Genomic DNA, 19,946 nt, shown 5'->3' with positions numbered 1-19,946 from the left:
ATATTGAAAAGAGTAAACAGTAGTTCAGATGAAACAGAGTACTGAATAAGTGATCTGGAAGGCAAGGTAGAAATAAATACCCAGGCAGAGCAGCAAAAAGAAAAACTAAAAAATAATGAGGAGAGCTTAAGAAACATTTTGGACAATGTGAAACGTAACAACATCTGCATCGTGGGACTACCAGAAGGAGAAGAGAGTGAACAAAGGACTGAGGACCTATTTGAAGAAATAATGACAGACAACTTCCCTAATGTGGTGAAGGAAAAAGACACAAATCCAGGAACTGCAGACAATCCCAAACAAGTTGGACCCAAAGACGCTTACACTGAGGCATGTCATAACTAAAATGACAAGGCCTAAAGACAAGGAGACAACCCTGAAAGCCACAAGAAAAATGCAGATAGTTACCTACAAGGGAGCACCAATTAGAATGGCCTCTGATTACCCAACAGAAACACTTCAGGACAGAAGTGAGCAGTGTGAAATATTCAAGGCGATGAAAAGCAAGTACCAACAACAAAGCATCCTTTACCCAGCAAGGCTATAATTTAAAAGTGAAGGAGAAATAAGGAGCTTCCCAGGCAAGAAAAAACTAAAGGAGTTTGTTAACACCAAACCAGTACTGCAACAAATTTTAAAGGGCTTACTTTAAAAAGAAAAAAGAAAAAAACAGAGGAAAACAGTGTAACAATAAATTGGTACTACATCTGTATCCATCAATAATCACCTTAAATGTAAATGGCTTAAATGTTCCAAAAGACAGAGGGTAGCTGAATGAATAAGAAAACAAGACCCACATATATGCTGCCTCCAACAGATCCATCTCATATCAAAAGATACACATAGACTAAAAGTAAAGGGATGGAAAAAGATATTTCATGCAAATGGAAAAAAAAAAAAAGACTGGGGTAGTAGTACTTATGAGACCAAATAGACTTTAAAACCAAGGCTATAGTAAGAGACAAAGAAGGACACTACATAATGATAAAGGAAAGAATCCAACAAGAGGATACAACCCTAGTACACATTTACACACCCAACATAGGAACACCTAAATAAGTGAAGCAAATTTTGATGGACATAAAAGGAGACATAGACAGAAATACAGTCATAGTTGGGGATTTTAACACCCCACTGACCTTAATAGCTAGATCTTCCAGGCAGAAAATCAACAAGGAGACAGGGGCCTTAAATGACACATCAGATCAAATGGATTTAAGTGATATTTTCAGAGCATTTCACCCTAAAGCAGCAGAACATACATACTTTTCAAATGCACATGTAACATTTTCTAGGATAGACCACATGTAGGGACACAAAACAAGTTACAATAAATTTACGAAGGCTGAAATCATATCAAGCATCTTCTCTGACCACAATGCTATGAAACTAAAAATCAATCACAAGAAAAACACAGAAAAACATGCAAAGACATGGAAGCTAAATAATGTTATTAAAAAAAATGAATGGATCAACAAAGCCCAAAGTGAAGTAAGGAAATAAGAAAGATCAGAGCAGGGACAACCAAAATAAGAGTAAAAAAATGACCCAAAAAGTTAATATTAATCCAAGAGCTAGGGTTTTGAAAAGATAAACAAGATTGACAAACTTTTAACCAGACTCACCTAGAGAAAAAAAAGGACCTCCAAAAATAATACCTGAAATGAAAGCAGAGAAATAACAACTGACACATTATAAAGGATTGTAAGGAAATATTATGAACTATATGCCAACAAACTGGACAACCGGGACAAAATGGATACATTCCTAGACACAGTCTTTCAAAACTAAATCAGGAAGAATCAGAGCATCGGAACAGACAATTACACCTAGTGAAAGCAGTAATCGAAAGACTCCCAACAAACAAAAGCCCTGGACCACATGGATTCACAGGGGAATTTTACCAAATATTCCAAGAAGAACAAACACCTCCCCTTCTCCAACTATTTCATAAAATTCAAGAGGAGGGAAGGCTCCCAAACTCATTTTATGAGGCCAGCATTATCCGAATTCCAAAACCAGATAAAGACATTATAAAGAAAGACTATTAGAGTTCAACAAAGTACTAGCAAACTGAATACAGCAATGCATCAAAAAACTCATACACCGCAGAGAAGTGGGACTTATTCCAGGAATGCATGGTTGGTACAACATTCACAAATCAAGAAATGTGATTCATCACATAAACAAGGTGAGGGATAAAAGCCACATGAGCATATCAACCGATACAGAAAAAGCATTTGATAAAATCCAGTACACATATATGATGAAAACTCAGCAAAGTGAAAATAGAGGGGACATATCTAAACATAATAAAGGCCATATATGACAAACCCACTGCCACCATCATACTCAATAGGCAGAAAATACAGGCATTTCCCTTAAGATTGGGAACAAGACAGCAATGTCTGCTTTCACCTCTTATTTGATATAATACTGGGAGTCCTAGCCACAGCAATCAGACAAGAAGAAGAAATAAAACGCATCCAAATTAAAAGGAAGTAGTAAATTGTCTTTATTTGCAGATGACGTGATACTATACATAGAGAACCCCAAAGATTCCACCAAGAAACTACAAGAATTGATAAATGAATTTAGCAAAGTAGCAGGATACAAAGTTAATCTCCAAAACACAGTTGAATTTTTATATGCCAACAATGAACTAACAGAAAAAGAAAACAATTCATTCATAATTGCTTCAAAAAGAGTAAAATACCTAGGTATAAACCTAACCAAGGATGTGAAAACCTGTACTTGGAAAATAAGACACTGAAGAAGATACAAATAAGTGGAAGTACAACTGTGTTCATGGATAGGAAGAACTAATGTCATTAAAATGTCCATACTACCCAAAGCAATCTACAGATTCAATGCAATTCCTATCAAGATTCCAATGACATTATTTCACAGAACTAGAACAAATATTTCAAAAATCTGTATGGAGCCACTAAGGCCTCACATAACAAGTGATCTTGAGAAAGAAGAACAAAGTTGGAGGAATCACGCTACCTAATATCATACTATATTACTAGGCCTTAGTAATCAAAACAGCCTGGTACTGGCATAAAAACAGACACATGGTTCAATGGAACAGAACAGAGAGCCCAGGAATAAACTCACACATTTATAATAAATTAATGTTCAACAGAGGAACCAAGCACATACAATGGGCTAAAGACAGTTTCTTCAATAAACGTTACTGGGAAAACTGGACAGATACATGCAGAAAAATGAAACTAGACTACCTTCTTATACCACACACAAGAATTCAAAATCAAAGACTTAAATGTTAAACCTGAAACCATAAAAATCCTAGGAGAAAACAGGCAGCAAAATCTTGGACACTGCTTGCAGCAATTTTTTATCAGATTTATTTTCCCAGGCAAGGGGAATAAAAAAAATAAACAAATGGGACTACATCAAACTAAAAAGTTTCTGCACAGCAAAGGAATTCATCAACAAAATAAAAAAACCCACAGAATGGGAGAATATATTCACTGATACATTTGATAAGGGGTTAATATACAAAATGTATAAAGTACTTACAAAACTCAACACCAAAAGAACTACCCAATTAAAAAATGGGCAAAGGACATGAATAGACACTCCTCCAAGGAGGACATACAGACGGCTGACACATGAAAAATGCTCCATGTCACTAATCTTCAGAGAAATGCAAATGAAAACCACAATTTCATTTCTGTGACACCATTTCACACCTGTCAGAATGGCTATCAGCAACAAATCAACAAACAACAAGTACTGGCGAGAATGTGGAAAAAGGGGGATCCTTTTGCACTGTTGGTGGGAATGCAGATTGGTGCAGCCACTGTGGCAAGCAGTATGGAGTTATCTCAAAAAATTAAAAATAGATCTGCTTTCTGACCCAGCAATCCCCACTCCTGGGAAGATATCTGAAAGAACCCAATATGCTAATTTGGAAAAACATAAGCTCCCTTATGCTCATTGCAGTGTTATTTACAATCAAGATATGGAGGCAGCCCAAGTGTCCATTAATAGATGAGTGGATAAAGTAACTATAGGACATTTACAAAATGAAATACTACTCAGCCATAAAAAAAATAATATTTTACCCTTTGCAACAGAATGGATGAACTCAGAGAACATTATGCTAAGTGAAATAAGCCAAAGAAAGACAAATACCATATAATTTCATTCATATGTGGAATCTAATGAATGAACTGAAAACTACATGGAAAATGTGGACACAGTCACAGATAGAGAGCAAAATGACAACTAGCTGCGGGGAGGTGTGGAGGTTAGGGTGTGGAGGGATTGAGCAAAAAAGAAAGACTCATGGATATAACAACAGTGTGGTGATTGCTGGGGGAAAGGGGGGTGTGGCGGTGGGGATATAAGGATGCTAAATGGTAATGGGAAAAAAAATACAATAAAGATTAAAAATAGCCCTGGCTGGTGTGGCTCAGTGGACTGAGTGCTGGCCTACAAACCCAAAGGTCGGCAGTCCAATTTCCAGTCAGGGAACATGCCTGGGTTGCAGGCCGATTGTGGGCATGTGAGAGGCAACTGATCGATGTATCTCTCACACATTGATAGTCTCTTTCTCCCTCTCTCTAAAAGTAAATAAATAAATCTTTAAAAAAAGAGAGAGAGAGAGAACAGAGTAGACACAATCAAAAGTCTAAAAACACTAAAAGATCAATGAAACCAAGTTGGTTTTTTTAAAAGATAAACAGAATTGACAAACCTTTAGCAAGACTCATCAAGAAAAAAAGAGAGGGCCCAAATAAATTCAGAAAAAAAGTGTCAACCAACACCACAGAAATACAAAGGACTGTAAGAAAATACTATGAGCAATTATATATCAACAAATTAGACAACCTGTAAGGAGTGAAAAAATTTCTAGATATATATAATCATTCAAGATTAAATCAGGAAGAAACAGAAAATATGAACAGACCAATAACTACTAACTAAATCAAGTCATCAATCAAAAACTCCCCACAAACAAAAGTCCTGGACCACATGGCTTCACAAGTGAATTTTACTATACTCCAAGAAGAATTAGTATCTATCCTTCTTAAACTGAAGGGGAGGGAAGGTTTCCAAACTTATTCTATAAGGCTGGTATTACTCTGATTCCAAAACCAGATGAAGACACTACAAAAAAAACCAAACAAACAGAAAATTATAGGTCAATATCCCCAATCAATAACAGATGTAAAAATCCTCAATGAAATATAAACTGAATTCAGTAATACATTAAGAAAAATACACCATAATAAAATAAAGTTTACTCTTGGTTGCAAGATTAGTTCACTATCTGCAAGTCAATATAATACATCATATAAACAAAATGATGACAAAAATCAATACAGAAAATGCATTTGACAAAGATCTAATATATATTTATGATTAAAAACTCTCAGCAAAGTGGAGATAGAAGGAACACACCTCCAACATAATAAAGGCCACATATGACAAACCCATAGCGAGCATCATACTCAACAGTTAAAACCTAAAATGCTCTTACTGGTGTGGCTCAGTGAGCTAGGTGCCATCCTGCAAACTGAAAGGATGATGGTTTGATTCCCAGTCAGGGCACATGCCTGGGTTGCAGCCAGGTCCCTGGCTGGGGGCGTGGTTCTCTATCACAGCTGATGTTTCTCTATCACATTGATGTTTCTCTCCCTTTCTTTCTCCCCTCTATTCCTCTCTCTTTGAAAAGTAAATAAATAAAAATCTGCCCTGGCTGGTGTAGCTCAGTGGATTGAGTACGGCCTGCGAACCAAAGGGTTGCTGGTTCGATTCCCAGTCAGGGCACATGCCTGGGTTGTGGGCCGGGTCCTTAGTAGGGGGTACACAAGAGGCAACCACACATTGATGTTTCTCTCCCTCTCTTTCTCCTTCCTTTCCCCTCTGTCTAATAAAAATAAATAAATAAAATCTTTTTTTAAAAAGCTGAAAGCTTTTTCTTTTGGATCAGGGGCAAGACAAGGATGTCTACTCTCACCACTCTTATTCAACATAGTATTGAAATCCTAGCCACAGCTACCAGACAAAAACAAAAAATTAAAAGCCATAAAAATTGAAAACAAAGTATAACTTATTATTTGCAAATAACATACCACAGACAAAGAACCCTACAGATTCCACCAAAAGAACCAACAGAATAAGTGAATTCAGTACAGTAGTAGGATACAAAATTAGTATTTCAAAATTGGTTCCATTTCTTTTTATACCAATAATGAACTATCAGAAAGAAACTTAAAAAACAATCCCATCTATAATTCTATCAAAAAGAATAAAATGGCTAGGAATAAATTTAACCAACTAGGTAAAAGACCTGTAACTGGAAAACTATAAGAAATTAAAGAAGATACAGATAAATGCAAGGACATAGGTGCTCATGGATGGGAAAAATTAACACCATTAAAATGTCCTTACTACCTAAAACAATCTGCAGATTCAATGCAATCTCTATCAAAATACCAATGGCATCTTTCACGGAAGTGAAGCGAGTAATCCCAAAATTCATATGGAACCACAAAAGATGCTAAATGTATCATGCTACTTGATTTCAAACTACACTTCAAACTATACAAAACAGACTGAACTGACATAAAAGCAGACACACAGATCAATGGAACACAGTAAACAGCCCATAAATAAACTCATGCCTATATAATCAAATCTTTGACAAAGAAGGCAAGTATATAAGAACTGGACAGATCCCTGGCTAGTGTGGCTCAGTGGACTGAGTGCCGGCCTGTGAACCGAAGGGTCATCAGTTTGATTCCCAGGCAGGGCACATGCCTGGGTTGTGGGCCAGGTCCCCAGTAGGGGGCATGTGAGAGGCAACCAAACACTGACATTTCTCCCCCTCTCTTTCTCCCTCCCTTCCCTTGCCTAAAAAGAAATAGATAAATCTTTAAAAAAAAACAAAACACCAAAACCCAAAAAACTGGAGACATGCAAAAAATGAAACTAGACCACTTTCTTACATTACATACACGAATAAACTCAAAATTATTAAAGACTTAAATGTAAGATCTGAAACCATAAAAGTGGAAGAGAACATAGGTAGTAAACTCTTTGACATTTTTCTTAGCAATACAGGGGTTGACAAAAGTAGGTTTACAGTTATGAGTACACAAAACAATTTATTCCTGTATTATTATTGATTATTGTATTATTTTCCATATGAACAAATGTAAACCTACTTTTGCCCATCTCTGTATTTTTTGGATATGTCCCTCAGGCAAGGAAAATTGGAAAAAAAAAAAAAAGGAAGGAAGGAAGGAAGGAGAGGAAGGGGACCAGCAAACCAGAAAGGTTTTTGCACAGCACAGAAAGCCATTAACAAAAGGAAAAGACAAAACCTACTGAATGGGAGAAGATATTTGCCAAAAAGACATCCAATAAGGTGTTAATATCCAAAGTTTATTAAGAACTCATACAACTCAACACCAAAAATAAAATAAAATAAACTGTCCAATAAATAAATGAGCAAAGGACCTCAAAAGATACTTCCCCAAAGAGGACATACAGATGACTAAATAGACATAACAAGATGCTCAACATCACTAACCCTCAGGGAAATGCAAATTAAAAAATTAACACCACAATGACATATCACCTCGTACTTGTCAGAATGGCTATCATCAATAAATCATCAAAAAACAATGGCGGTGGTGGTGAGGAGAAAAGGGACCATCAATGTGCCTTGTTGATGGGATCTCAAATTAGTGCAGCCATTACAGAAAACAATGTTCCTTAAAAAATTAAAAATATAGCCCTCACTGGCATGGCTCAGTGGATTGAATGCCAGCCTGAAAACCAAAAGGTTGCAGTTTGATTCCTGTCAGGGCATATGCCTGGGTTACTGAGGGTGTGTGAGAACAATCGATGTATCTCTCACACATTGATATTTCTCTCCCTCTTTTTCTTCCTCCCTTCCACCCTCTCTATAAAAGAAATAAAATCTTTTTTAAAAACCTAAAAAAAAAGCAAATTAAAAATATAAGTACTGTATGACCCAGCAATTCCACTTATGGATATTTAGCTAAAGAAACCCACATACTAATTTGAAAAGACATATGCACCCCTATATCTTTGATTCTTTGATTTATCGTCTGTGGGATGGGTGAAAAAAGTGAAGGGATTAAAAATTACAAAAAAGCAGGGATGTAAAGTACAGCATAGGGAATACAGTCGATAATGTAATATCTACGTATGGCATCAGATGGCTATGAGATTTACCAGGTTCATCGCTCTGTAAGGTATATAAATATTTAATCACTATGTTGTACATATGAAACTACCATAATATTGTACATCAACTATAATTTAAAAAGTTAAAAAATAGAAAACTCTAGATCCTTTACAAAAAAGGCCTATACCAAAGGTCTTTTTATTCATAATACTGATTTTAACCGTGCAGAACATAGTTAACATGTAAGGTTAAGCCTGCTATCCTTAGAAGGGCTTGCCTGCAAGGCTGGCCCCTGCCTAACATCTGGCACTTGGCTGGTAAACAGGTCTCTACAGTGATATAAAAATTCCCCAAATGGTAAGACTAGCTGCGGTCTCTTAACTGCACAATGTGTTTAATGTTAAGCATCTGCTTTCTTCCTGGGAATCTAGAATTTTGGTAGAAGCTAAGCAGAGTGACCAGCTTGGGCAACGGATCTCTGATGGGCTTCCCAGGACACATGCTGCTGCATTTTAGTTGCTGTGTGATCTTTTATGAGAGAGAGTAAAGGCAGGAAGCCTGTACACAGGCTCCTCAGATGCTGCCCATGCCTTTTTCCCTTGTGATTTAACTGTGATTCCTTATTCCATCACTGTAATAAATCTCAGCCCTGAGTACAACTACACGGAGTCAGTCCTGTGGGTCTTCCCAGCTAATCTCTGGACACAGAGCTGGTGGGTCCTGGACACACAAATGTATTATACTTCTAAAGTTTGATACTTCTTTCTGGAAAATGCTACTCAAAACTAAGACTGCAATACTATTTCAATCATCCTCAAATGTGGTCATCTTTTATCTTAAAAGGTATAAAAGTTAAAAAAAAAATCAGTGCCAAGAACCAAGTCTGAATGACAAATAATTGATTTTAAGTGTGCAGAAAATAATTAACATGGCAGGTATCAGGATTAGTATACTCATAAGTACTGGAAGAGAACAGGCTCAAAGTGGATATATAAACAGTTCCACAAAGGTGAGATCTTACATATACTTCATTAATGGTTTCTATTAGAGAAACCAGACAAGGTTTCCTGAAAAACAAACAAACAGGGTAGGAGACAACCAGAAGTCCTCTCCCAGATAACTATCTGTTAACCAGGCATGTAAGAGGAGAGGTTTTTTTTAGCACTGGTCATACAGTGATTCCTTTTATGATTCTACCACTATATCCCATAAGCCATATTCAGAAATTTTGCCTTCCAAATTGCATTCACTGTCTTTCCCATTAATAAAACAAATATTTAACCACCAACCAGAGCTTCTAGTTAGAGTTGCCTCTTATTAAACTGGTGACTTCAAGCAGGCCATTTCACTTCTGTGACTGAGCTCAAATTTAAAGAGGTTCAAAAATAACTTCTAGACCGCCATCACTACCTTTAAGAAAGGTGAGTGTGAAATGAGTATTATGTAGGAGGTGAAGCCAGCCTAGTCTTATTGCTGTAGCATATGTCACCATTTCCACTCCCCAGAGACAAATACCAAACTACCTGGAGCACATCCTGCTTCACCTTTGGGGCATTTTTGTCAACCACTTACAGCCATCGCTCCCCATCTAGGTTGTACTAAACTTAATCCAGGCCTCTTTCACATTATACTTTGTAGTGAATTCCCACCTGCCTAGTCTTCCTAATGGCCAAACCATCCATCCCTTTTATTTTCCTCAAAGACATTAATTGGGGCAGAGGATGGGGGCCAGGTAATATGAGGGCCGGGAAGTACATAGCTGGAGACTTAAAAAAGTAGGGAGATTCTTTCTGGGGGACACTCCAAAGGGGTCTGTTGTTCTCGGTTTCAGCTGGTATAACTATTATATGCTGTAAAGTGTATCAGTTCCTACTGGCCACAGAACTGCCAGCAGCTGTAGCTGTTGCTGAAAAAACCAGAATCAACCTGGTTTCTTGCAGGCCTTCTAGTGGTGCCTGTCTGGAGCAAAACACTTTGCAAATCATCCCCAAGTATATGGGTAATTTGCATTCTCCCTGTCACCTCCGTTATATTTTCCTATACATTTTCCCAGGCTTAAATTTCTGGCTGTCCTTTTGCAAACAGATTCGCCTGTTTGGGGGAAGGGAGCTAATGCTAGGCATGGTAGTGGACTTGAAACAGACATACTAGAAGCAGGGATGAAATACAGTGAGGTAGTTAAGTGAAGACTCTAAAGTCAGATAGCTTGCTGTGTACCCTGAGCAAATTATTTAAATCTCTAAGCCTCAGTTTCCCCATCTATAATATGATTACAATAGTTGTACTTCATAGATTTCCGTGATAGACTACTGTGAGGTTGAGCTTAGATAATGCATGGAAGTGCTTAGCTTAATGCATTGTAAATACTCCAAGATGGTTTGTAGTTATTTAATGTCTTAGCCAGCTCTGCTGGTTAGGCATCACTATTCCCCTTTTACAAATGAGGAAACTGTGGCACAGGTGGCTGTACGATCAGAATCCAGAACTGCCCAACTCTGGAGCTCAAGTTCTTCCTACCACTTACTGGCCAAGATGCCCCATGTTTTGTGACTTTCAAAGAATCAAAAACTCTAGGCTTGACCCTCTCAGAAAACTGAAATTCTAGGTCTTCTACTAGTAACAAGACAAAGAAACTGAGGACAAAAAAAAATTGGTTACCAAGCTATAATAAAGGCCTGCATCAGTGCTTTGAAACAGAATGAAAGATAGGAAATTGTTAGGAAGGTGAATCAGCAAAAATGATCCCCATGATATTCTGGACAGAGTGCCATGCCAAGGAATTGGAGAGGTGACTAACACCACAACTGTGAGCCACCATTCTTGCCATTTCAGATAATAAACATATACAGTGTCTTTGTCATTAAGTCTGGAAATTCTAGCACCTCACATCTACCTCTTGGAGAGATATGTGTATTAGAATGGGCAAGTAACGGGGTGCTGAGCTGGAGGTACCCTCAAATGGCAAAAACCCCTATAGCTATCAAAAACAGCCCAAAGCAAGTAGAAGGAAGGAAATAACCAAGATCAGAGCAGAACTAAACGACATAGAGACTAAAAGCACAATTCTAAGGATCAATGAATCCAGGAGTTGGTTCTTTGAAAAGATAAACAAAATGGACAAGCCTTTAAGTAGGCTCATCAAGAAAAGAAGGGAACGGACACAAATAAACACAATCAGAAATGAAATAGGAGAGATTACAACTGATACCACAGAAATAGAAAGGATTGTAAGAAATTACTATGAAGAACCGTATGCCAAGAAATTTGAGAACCTAGGGGAAATGGACACATTTCTAGAAAAATATAATCTCCCAAAACTCAATGAAAAAGAAGTAGAAAACCTGAATAGACCAATAACAGCAAAAGAAATTGAAGCAGTAATCAAAAAACTCCCATCACACAAAAGCCCCGGACCAGATGGGTTCACAGGAGAATTCTACAAAGCATTTAAGGAAGAGCTAGCCCCTATTCTTCACAGACTATTCCAAAAAATCCAAAAGGATGGAAAACTCCCAAACTCCTTTTATGAAGCCAGCATCATCCTAATTCCAAAACCAGATAGAGATACAACAAAGAAAGAAAACTTTAGGCCAATATCACTGATGAACATAGACGCTAAAATCCTCAACAAAATATTGGCAAATCGCATCCAATGATATATCCAAAAGATTATACACCATGACAAAGTGGGATTCATCCCAGGGATGCAAGGATGGTTCAACATTCACAAATCAGTAAATGTAATACATCACATAAACAGAAGCAAAGACAAACACCACATGATCATATCAATAGATGCGGAAAAAGCTTTTGATAAGGTACAGCACCCATTTATGATAAAAACACTCAGCAAAGTGGGAATACAGGGAGCATTCCTCAATATAATAAAGGCTACTTATGAGAGACCTAGAGCCAATATCATACTCAATGGGCAAAAACTAAAAGCTTTCCCACTAAGATCAGGAACAAGACAAGGAAGTCCATTTTCACCACTTCTATTCAATATAGTATTAGAAGTTTTGGTCACAGCAATCAGGCAGGAAAAGGAAATAAAAGGCATCCAAATAGGAAAGGAGGAAGCAAAACTGTCACTGTTTGCAGATGACATGATAGTATACATGGAAAATCCTATAGACTCTACCAAAAAACTGCTCAAACTAATTAATGAATTTGGCAAAACAGCAGGATACAAAGTCAATATCCAGAAATCAAAGGCATTTTTGTATACGAACAATGAATCAGCAGAAGCAGAAATCAAGGAAAAAATCCCATTCGATATAGTAAAAAGAAAAATAAAATATCTGGAAATAAACCTAACCAAGGAGGAAAAGACCTCTATGCAGAAAACTACACAGCACTGAAGAAAGAAGTCAGGGAAAACACAAACAAATGGAAACATATACCTTGTTCATGGATTGGAAGAAGTAACATCATCAAAATGTCCATACTACCCAAAGCAATATACAGATTCAATGCAATACCTATTAAAGTACCAATGGCATATTTCACAGACATAGAACAGACACTTCAAAAATTTATATGGAATCATAAACGAGCCTGAATAGCAGCCGCTTTTGAGAAAGAAGAACAAAGTAGGAGGGATCACAATACCTGATATCAAACTGTATTACAAAGCCACTGTAATCAAAACAGCCTGGTACTGGCATAAAAACAGGCATATAGACCAATGGAACAGAACAGAGAGCCCAGAAATCAACCCAACTCTCTACAGTCAATTAATATTTGACAAAGGGGGCAGTAACATAAAATGGAGTAAAGATAGCCTCTTCAACAAATGGTGATGGGAGAACTGGACAGCTACGTGCAAAAAAATGAAACTTGAGCACCAACTTACACCATACACCAAAATAAATTCAAGGTGAATAAAAGACTTAAATGTAAGCCGTGACACCATTAAAGTCCTAGAGGAGAACATCAGCAAGAAAATCTCAGATATTCCACGCAGCAACATTTTTACCGATATGTCCCTTAGAGCAAGGAATATAAAGGAAAGAATAAACAAATGGGATCTCATCAAAATAAAAAGCTTCTGCATGGCTAAAGAAAACAGTATTAAATTAAAAAGATAACCAACTGTATGGGAAAACATATTTGCCAATGATACCTCAGACAAAGGTTTAATCTCCAAAATATACAAAGAACTTACACGACTCCACTCTAGGAAGACAACTAACCCAGTTAAAAAATGGGAAAAGGACTTGAACAGACACTTCTCCAAAGAGGACATACAGAATATCCAGAGACACATGAAGAGATGCTCAATATCGTAAGCTATCAGAGACATGCAAATTAAAACCACAATGAGATACCACTTTACACTAGTCAGGATGGCTATCATAAACAAAGCAACAAACAACAAATGTTGGAGAGGTTGTGGGGAAAAGGGGTCCTTAGTTCACTGTTGGTGGGATTGCAGACTGGTACAACCATTATGGAAAACAGTATGGAATTTTCTCAGAAAAATAAAAATCAACCTGCCTTTTGACCCAGCAATTCCACTGCTAGGATTATATCCCAAGAATCCTAAAACATCAATATCAAAGAACCTATGCACCACAATGTTCATAGTAGCACAATTTACAATAGCCAAGAGTTGGAAGCAACCTAGGTGCCCGTCAGTAAATGAATGGATCAAAAAATTGTGGTACATATACACAATGAAATTCTATGCAGCAGAGAGAAAGAAGGAGCTCCTACCCTTTGCAACAACATGGATGGAACTGGAAAGCATTATGCTGAGTGAAATAGGCCAGGCATTGAAAGACAAATACCATATGATCTCACCTTTAACAGGAAGCTAAACAACAAAACAAACAGGCAAGAAGAATAAAAACAAAGACACTGAAATAGAGAACAAGTGGGCAGTGACCAGAGGGGAGAGGGAAGGGAGTTTAAGGGGAAAAATGGGGAGGGATTTTGAGGAACAAGTATGAAAGACACAGGGATGGGGGGGGGAGAGGAAATGGGAGGGAGGTGGGGAGATGGGGGGGGGCTGGGATGGGAGAAATAGACAAAAAACTGTACTTGAAAAATAACTAAATAAAATTTAAAAAAAATAAAAACAGTATGAATAAAACAAAAAAAATAGGGTCGTGGAGGAAAATCTGGGTTGGGATTTAAACAGGCTGGGGACTTTTTTTTTACCACGTGGTTTGGGAGCAAAGAAGTGCTCTCTCAACTATGTGGTGTATAAAGCAAGAAAGCAGGATGCAGTGGCCATGCAGAGCTGTCCATGGGCCATGCGGTTTGAAAGGATGCAAAAGGATTCCCCAGCTCACCATAAGGATGCAGTTTTGAATTAAGAATGGGTTCCTAGCCAAGCTACAAACTTCTATTTTCTTTTCCTGAGATATGGTACCCTTGACTGGCCTGGTCTGGCAAAGGGAGGCAGGACTGTATGTGTGGGTATGTGGGTGCTTTAAAGGGATTTTGGAATTTAACGGCAACATTCCACTTCTTCTCTAAACCTGTATAACTTTTGAATAAACAGTTCCTTTCCTCTTTACCCAACTCTAGCATTGAAAGCCACAATTCCTACCAGTGGTGGGCAAAAAGAATTAAGTAATAAGACCCCCAGGGGAGGCAGTGGGTGGTGGCTGGTGTTGGTTCTATAACAGTATCTGGAGCCCAACATGAGGCAGAGAATTGCCTGTAGCAGACTGACCTCCTCAGGTGTGGGTAAGTAAGACTAAGGTAACGAGATTGCCTGGGAGGCGAGGGGTGGGGGGTGGCGTTTCCTGTAATAGGAGCAAAACAACACTGTCTTGCTTCCATTGAGAATAAGCATGTACATCACATTCCAGTCAGGAACACAAAGCAGAAAAAACACTTTGCACCCTGAGATAAACCAAAGACAACTGTCTTGGTCTGGTCTACCAAGTAAATCATACTTTGAACATTTCCTATAAATTCTACTGTCTGGAAATAAGACTTTAGTGAATAAGATAATAAATAGAGAAAAACTCTTCCACCATGAATGTACTAATGTAAAGCTGGTACTCTTGGTAATAATGCAGGGTTTGTTTGTTTTTTCATTTAAATATGTGTTTTGTTTTATCTGGCCAGGCAGTCCTTATGAGGGCTGATTCCTTCACACCCCTTTGGCAAGTGAATTACTTTTTTGCATGTTTTCCTTTCATATGAGCAAATTGAAAGCTTTGAAAATTCCTGTAGTAAAGAAATTTTCATTTAGTATTTCCCAAATTTATTTAGAGGCCATACAGTCTACAAGAACACAAACTACGATGCCACAGCTCTGCCACCTGGAAGCTGAATGACATCGGGCAATCACTTTAATGCTAGGGCTCAGTTTCATGATTTATAGAATAGTCCTGACTGGTGGATTACAAGCAATATCGCTGGTAGAGCAACCAGCACATTGTAAGCCACGCCCCCCCAATTGGTTTGTACTTAAATAGAAGTGACCCCTCCCCAACATTCCAACCCAGTCTTAGTTTATATGTAACAACATCCTGTAGAACACCCCTGTTTGGGAAATGCAGATTAAACCTTTTAGGTCAGACTAACTCCTAGCGCAGGAGGCTGATTTAAGTTCTTGTTCCTGCAGTTTAGATGTGAAGTTAGGGGTAAGTCTCAAGTCTTTCTGACTATAAGATTCCCATATATGTGAAAATGGATACTACACAGAGTTGAAATTCGATTAGAAAGCATTATATAAATGTGCACTGTTTTGTGGACCATCTTAGGAGGAATAGCCAGAATCTGCTCCAGTCTACAATAACTAAGAAATTGCTCCAACAGGGCCCTGGCTGATGTGGCTCAGTTGGCTGGAGCATCCTCCAGTGAACCAAAAGGTCACAGGTTAGATTTCCAGTCAGGGTATTTACCTAGGTTGTGGGTTCCATCCCTGGTTGAGGTGCATATGAAAGGCAACCAACTGATATTTCTCTCACACCATTGTTTCTCTGACTCTCTCTCCCTTCCCCTCTAAAATCAAGGAGCATGTTGTTGGGTGAGAATAAGAAAAATAAAAAATAAAAATAAATGAGGTGATTAAAAAAATTTTTAAATTGTATTTATTTCCATTACCAATTAACCCCCTTATACCTCCCTCCCCCCAAAGGTAATTTTTTTTGAAGAAATAGTTCCAAGAGGGGTTTAGATAAAACATATAAGTGAAGCCACTTTAAAATGGAGTTGGAGCTGCCATTCCAGAGGAATTGCCTTGCAGGTCTTATGACTCAAGCCTTTGTAATGTTAAAACAGGGCAAAAGAACCTTTACTGGGCCTAAAGCAACACTGAGTCCCAAAGACATTTACAAGGATAACAAGAAAGCAGATATGACTATGGACTTAACAGTGTTTTCAACACTGTTTAGAACTAGCATCACTAGCTTATCTGCATCAACAAAAATGCCTTCCTCCTATAGATGTAATTGTTCTCCTTCCTTTTCTCCTAAATATCCCTTGTCTTTGTCTCCTAAATGAAACATTATTTGAATCGGTGGTTCCCGAATGGCAATCCTTTTTTTCAATTTCAAATGCTTATTGCCTCTCACTCTGAAAGGCCTTGTAATTTTAGTTTAACACGGGAAACTATATAAAAATAAAAACAAACACACATATCTTCACAAAAGACTTTCCAGGTCAAGTAACCTCTTACAAGTCTTTCCTATAGACACCAAGTGCACATTTCTGGCAACGGCTTAACCTAAGTCACATGGGCCTTGGATAAAAATTGATTGAACAGTTAATATACAGTAATGCTAACAGAAAACCTTTTACATAGTCACTTCTAAATTATTCAACCTAATGAAGAGAAATAACAACAAATGATACTTAAATGAATAAACTATTACATAATCAAGCTAACTTTTATTTTTAAGGCAACGTTTCACCAAACGGGTTTAACTGAAACCAATTATTAAAATAAAATTTGTACTTTCCCAGTATCCATTCAGTAAGACTAGGATCCCAATACAGGTAAGCCACAAATTTACCAAGGAACGAGGGTGTTACACAACCAAGCTATTTCTATTTCACAGGAGCAGTCAGTTGTAGTCATCCGGTTCTGAACCTTCTACAAGCATCCATCCATTACCGTCCTATTTTTCCACGTAAATTGGTGTCTCCGTAAAGTATGAGTAGCAGCACCCTATTTCAGTCTGTTTCCTGCACTGTAAATGGGAATTACATCTGCCTAATTGTGTCATTGTGAAGTCTAGAGACAATAAATATAAATGGCTTGGCAATATACGGAGCACTTAAACTTTCGGTAAATCCTACCTGCCATTATTTTCCTCAAAACAATGCTTACTTGCTTATTCTCTGTAAGTTTAGTTACATAGGAGTCCTTCAAACTCTGAGAAAACTGAGGCCCTTTTCGGGCCTCAGCTTCTTTGAGGCCCTCATCATCGATTAACAACCTACTCCTGCGTCGCATCTCCGTTTGTAAACGTCCTTTCAATGTACCCTTACTCAACTCCAAATCTCCTTTTTCCTGCTCAACCGTACCTACCAAGAGCCCTTCTCCAAGGGCCTCAGCACCCTGCACGGCCCTGTCTAGCACGTCCTTCCAACCCACAGGGACCACACTTCAAACTCCCAGCACAGCCCCTGCGCTTGACTCATCCAGGGTCTGGGGCGTTAAAACACGGCCACACACCACCGGTCCCCGGCTCTGGCCGCCACGCTAGCTCCACCTTGAAAAGCCACACCGCGAACGACCGAACCACCTTCCATGAATCCGCTCCAGCCTCAGTTTCCCTGGCGGTAACACTGAACGCACGGTTCGCCCAGAGCCCAGGGGAGAGGCCCCAAATGGCCCGGTGCTCCTGGACCCCGCGGAACCGCACACTAACCTGCAAGTAACCTGCTTGGTGCTCATGGTGGCAGGGCTACCGGGCCGGGGTCCAGCCGCAATGTCGCGCTCTCACCGCAGCCTCCCGCGCTCACCGCCTCCGCGTTGCCTCGGCCCCGCCCCTCCCCCCTGAACGCGTCACGCCGGCGCACACCGCCCCCCTCGCGTGTGGCACCTTTGTAGCGCCGGCCGGAAACCTCGCCGCCGTCACAATTGGTTCCGCCCTGGAGTTGAGGTGGGGCGACCCCCAATCCCCAAACTCCTTGTTTTGTATTTCCAAGCCTCGTGAGCAGGGCGTAGTTACCACCTGCCAGCCAGTTCTATCCCTTTGTCCTGCCAACTGGTAAGTTCCTACGGGTCTGCTTATCTTCAAGAGCATTCCTTAGCGACGTCTCGCACCCCTACAATCACTTCACCCTTCCTGAGGCTAAGCTCCTGCCCGTGCTTCTGCGCATCTTTTTTTTTTTCTCCAGATCTGAAAATGTTTTTAGAAAATGGACTCCAGGAAGTTTAAAAAGCATTACCAGAAGGTGTAAATGCAGAATTGGATGTAGTCATTCAAAGAATTCAAATAAGAATATGGCAATATAAATATTTGAAAAGCATCTATTAGGTGTTCAAAACAAAATGTTTAAGTCATTCCTAATTTGAACATTTGAGCATTTTCTAGACAGGAGAAAAACAGTTGACATTTTAAAGTCCTGAAAGCTTTTTTGGTGGTTAATAACATTAGATGGTTTGCACATCTTGATTCCAAATACTCAACCTACACTCCCTGGGCCCCTTTCTCGGGCCCTGTCACAACTGTTGTCGCCAGACCTCGCCTCTCAAGTAAGGAATTCTTTAATCCTCTCCCAATTGCTAGTTTTACAAAATCTCCACTTCTATCCCAACTTTCAATCATTTTCTTCCGGGCATTCCTTTACTGTTTGTCTTCCATTTCTTGTGTTGGAAATCAAAAGATATTCTTGACTCTTTCCTCAGGTTCTCTATATCCTGCAGATCCTGCTCTCCAATGCATCCTGTTATCTCCACTTCTACCTTCACGGATCCAGTCTAAACAACCATCATTCCTTGAGTGGGCCCATGCAATGAATGGCCTCTTAATTGCTCTTCTGGCTTCTGCCCTCTTCTAATCTGTTGTTACCCAAAACGTATTTTTAAAACGTACATCGGATCGTGTAATTAACCTCCTTTAACCTTTTTAATGGTTTTCCATTGCTATTTATTGTAAAAAATTCTTTTTAAAATTGTAAATGTAACTATTAAGTTATAGTTATTAACTAGAGCAAAGTGCACAGAACATCTATATACACTCATGAAATCACCACCCAGATCAAAGATCATTATCAGTACCCCAGAGAACTCCCTTATGCCCCTTCCCAATCAATATCTCCCAAAGAAAACTGTTATTCTCCTGTCATCACAAATTAGATTGTTCTTGACCTTGATATAAGTGAAATAATTCAGTATGTACTCTTTGCCCTCTTTTGACCAACATTATATCTGTGGGATCTATTCATGCTGTAAGAACAAGTTATAGCTGTGAGTGTTGATCCATACATATTGTGTAGAACAACACTTGTATGTTGTTCTTTCTTTTACTTTGATGTAAAATGTCTTCCAGTGAATGAGCACAGTATATACTTGCAGTTAGAACTTTTGAAATTTCTCTCACAAATTTAGGAAATACATTGGAAAATTTGTAGTTTTCAGTATATAGGCCTTTTGACAACTTTTATTAGAAGCATTCCTGGATATCTAGTTGGTTTTTTGGATGTTATTTTAAATGATATTTTTAAGAATGTCCTAATTGTCAGTTGTTTCATGCTAAATTCATGTATTAATTCTAATGTTTCATTTGTTGCTTGTTTTGAATTTTCTTCACACACAGTCATGCCATCAGCA

At 38.6% G+C, this 19,946-nt stretch overlaps 1 protein-coding gene across 1 annotated transcript in view; it reads right to left on the bottom strand.

Moving 5' to 3' along the window:
• The window catches only part of MKRN2 (makorin ring finger protein 2), a 49,122-nt gene extending 30,961 nt beyond the window's left edge, over nucleotides 1-18,161 (bottom strand). The window contains exon 1 of the mRNA XM_037139330.2: nucleotides 18,040-18,161. Coding sequence (XP_036995225.2) covers nucleotides 18,040-18,065 — 26 coding nt within the window. The 5' untranslated portion in view covers nucleotides 18,066-18,161. The remainder of the gene's footprint in view (nucleotides 1-18,039) is intronic.
• Between the last annotated feature and the right edge of the window lie 1,785 nt (nucleotides 18,162-19,946).

Source organism: Artibeus jamaicensis, unplaced genomic scaffold (genome assembly GCF_021234435.1).
Source record: "Artibeus jamaicensis isolate MK-2021 breed Jamaican fruit bat unplaced genomic scaffold, CSHL_Jam_final contig_519, whole genome shotgun sequence".
NCBI classification, from domain to species: domain Eukaryota; kingdom Metazoa; phylum Chordata; class Mammalia; order Chiroptera; family Phyllostomidae; genus Artibeus; species Artibeus jamaicensis.
This window is presented reverse-complemented; position numbering and strand designations above follow the sequence as displayed.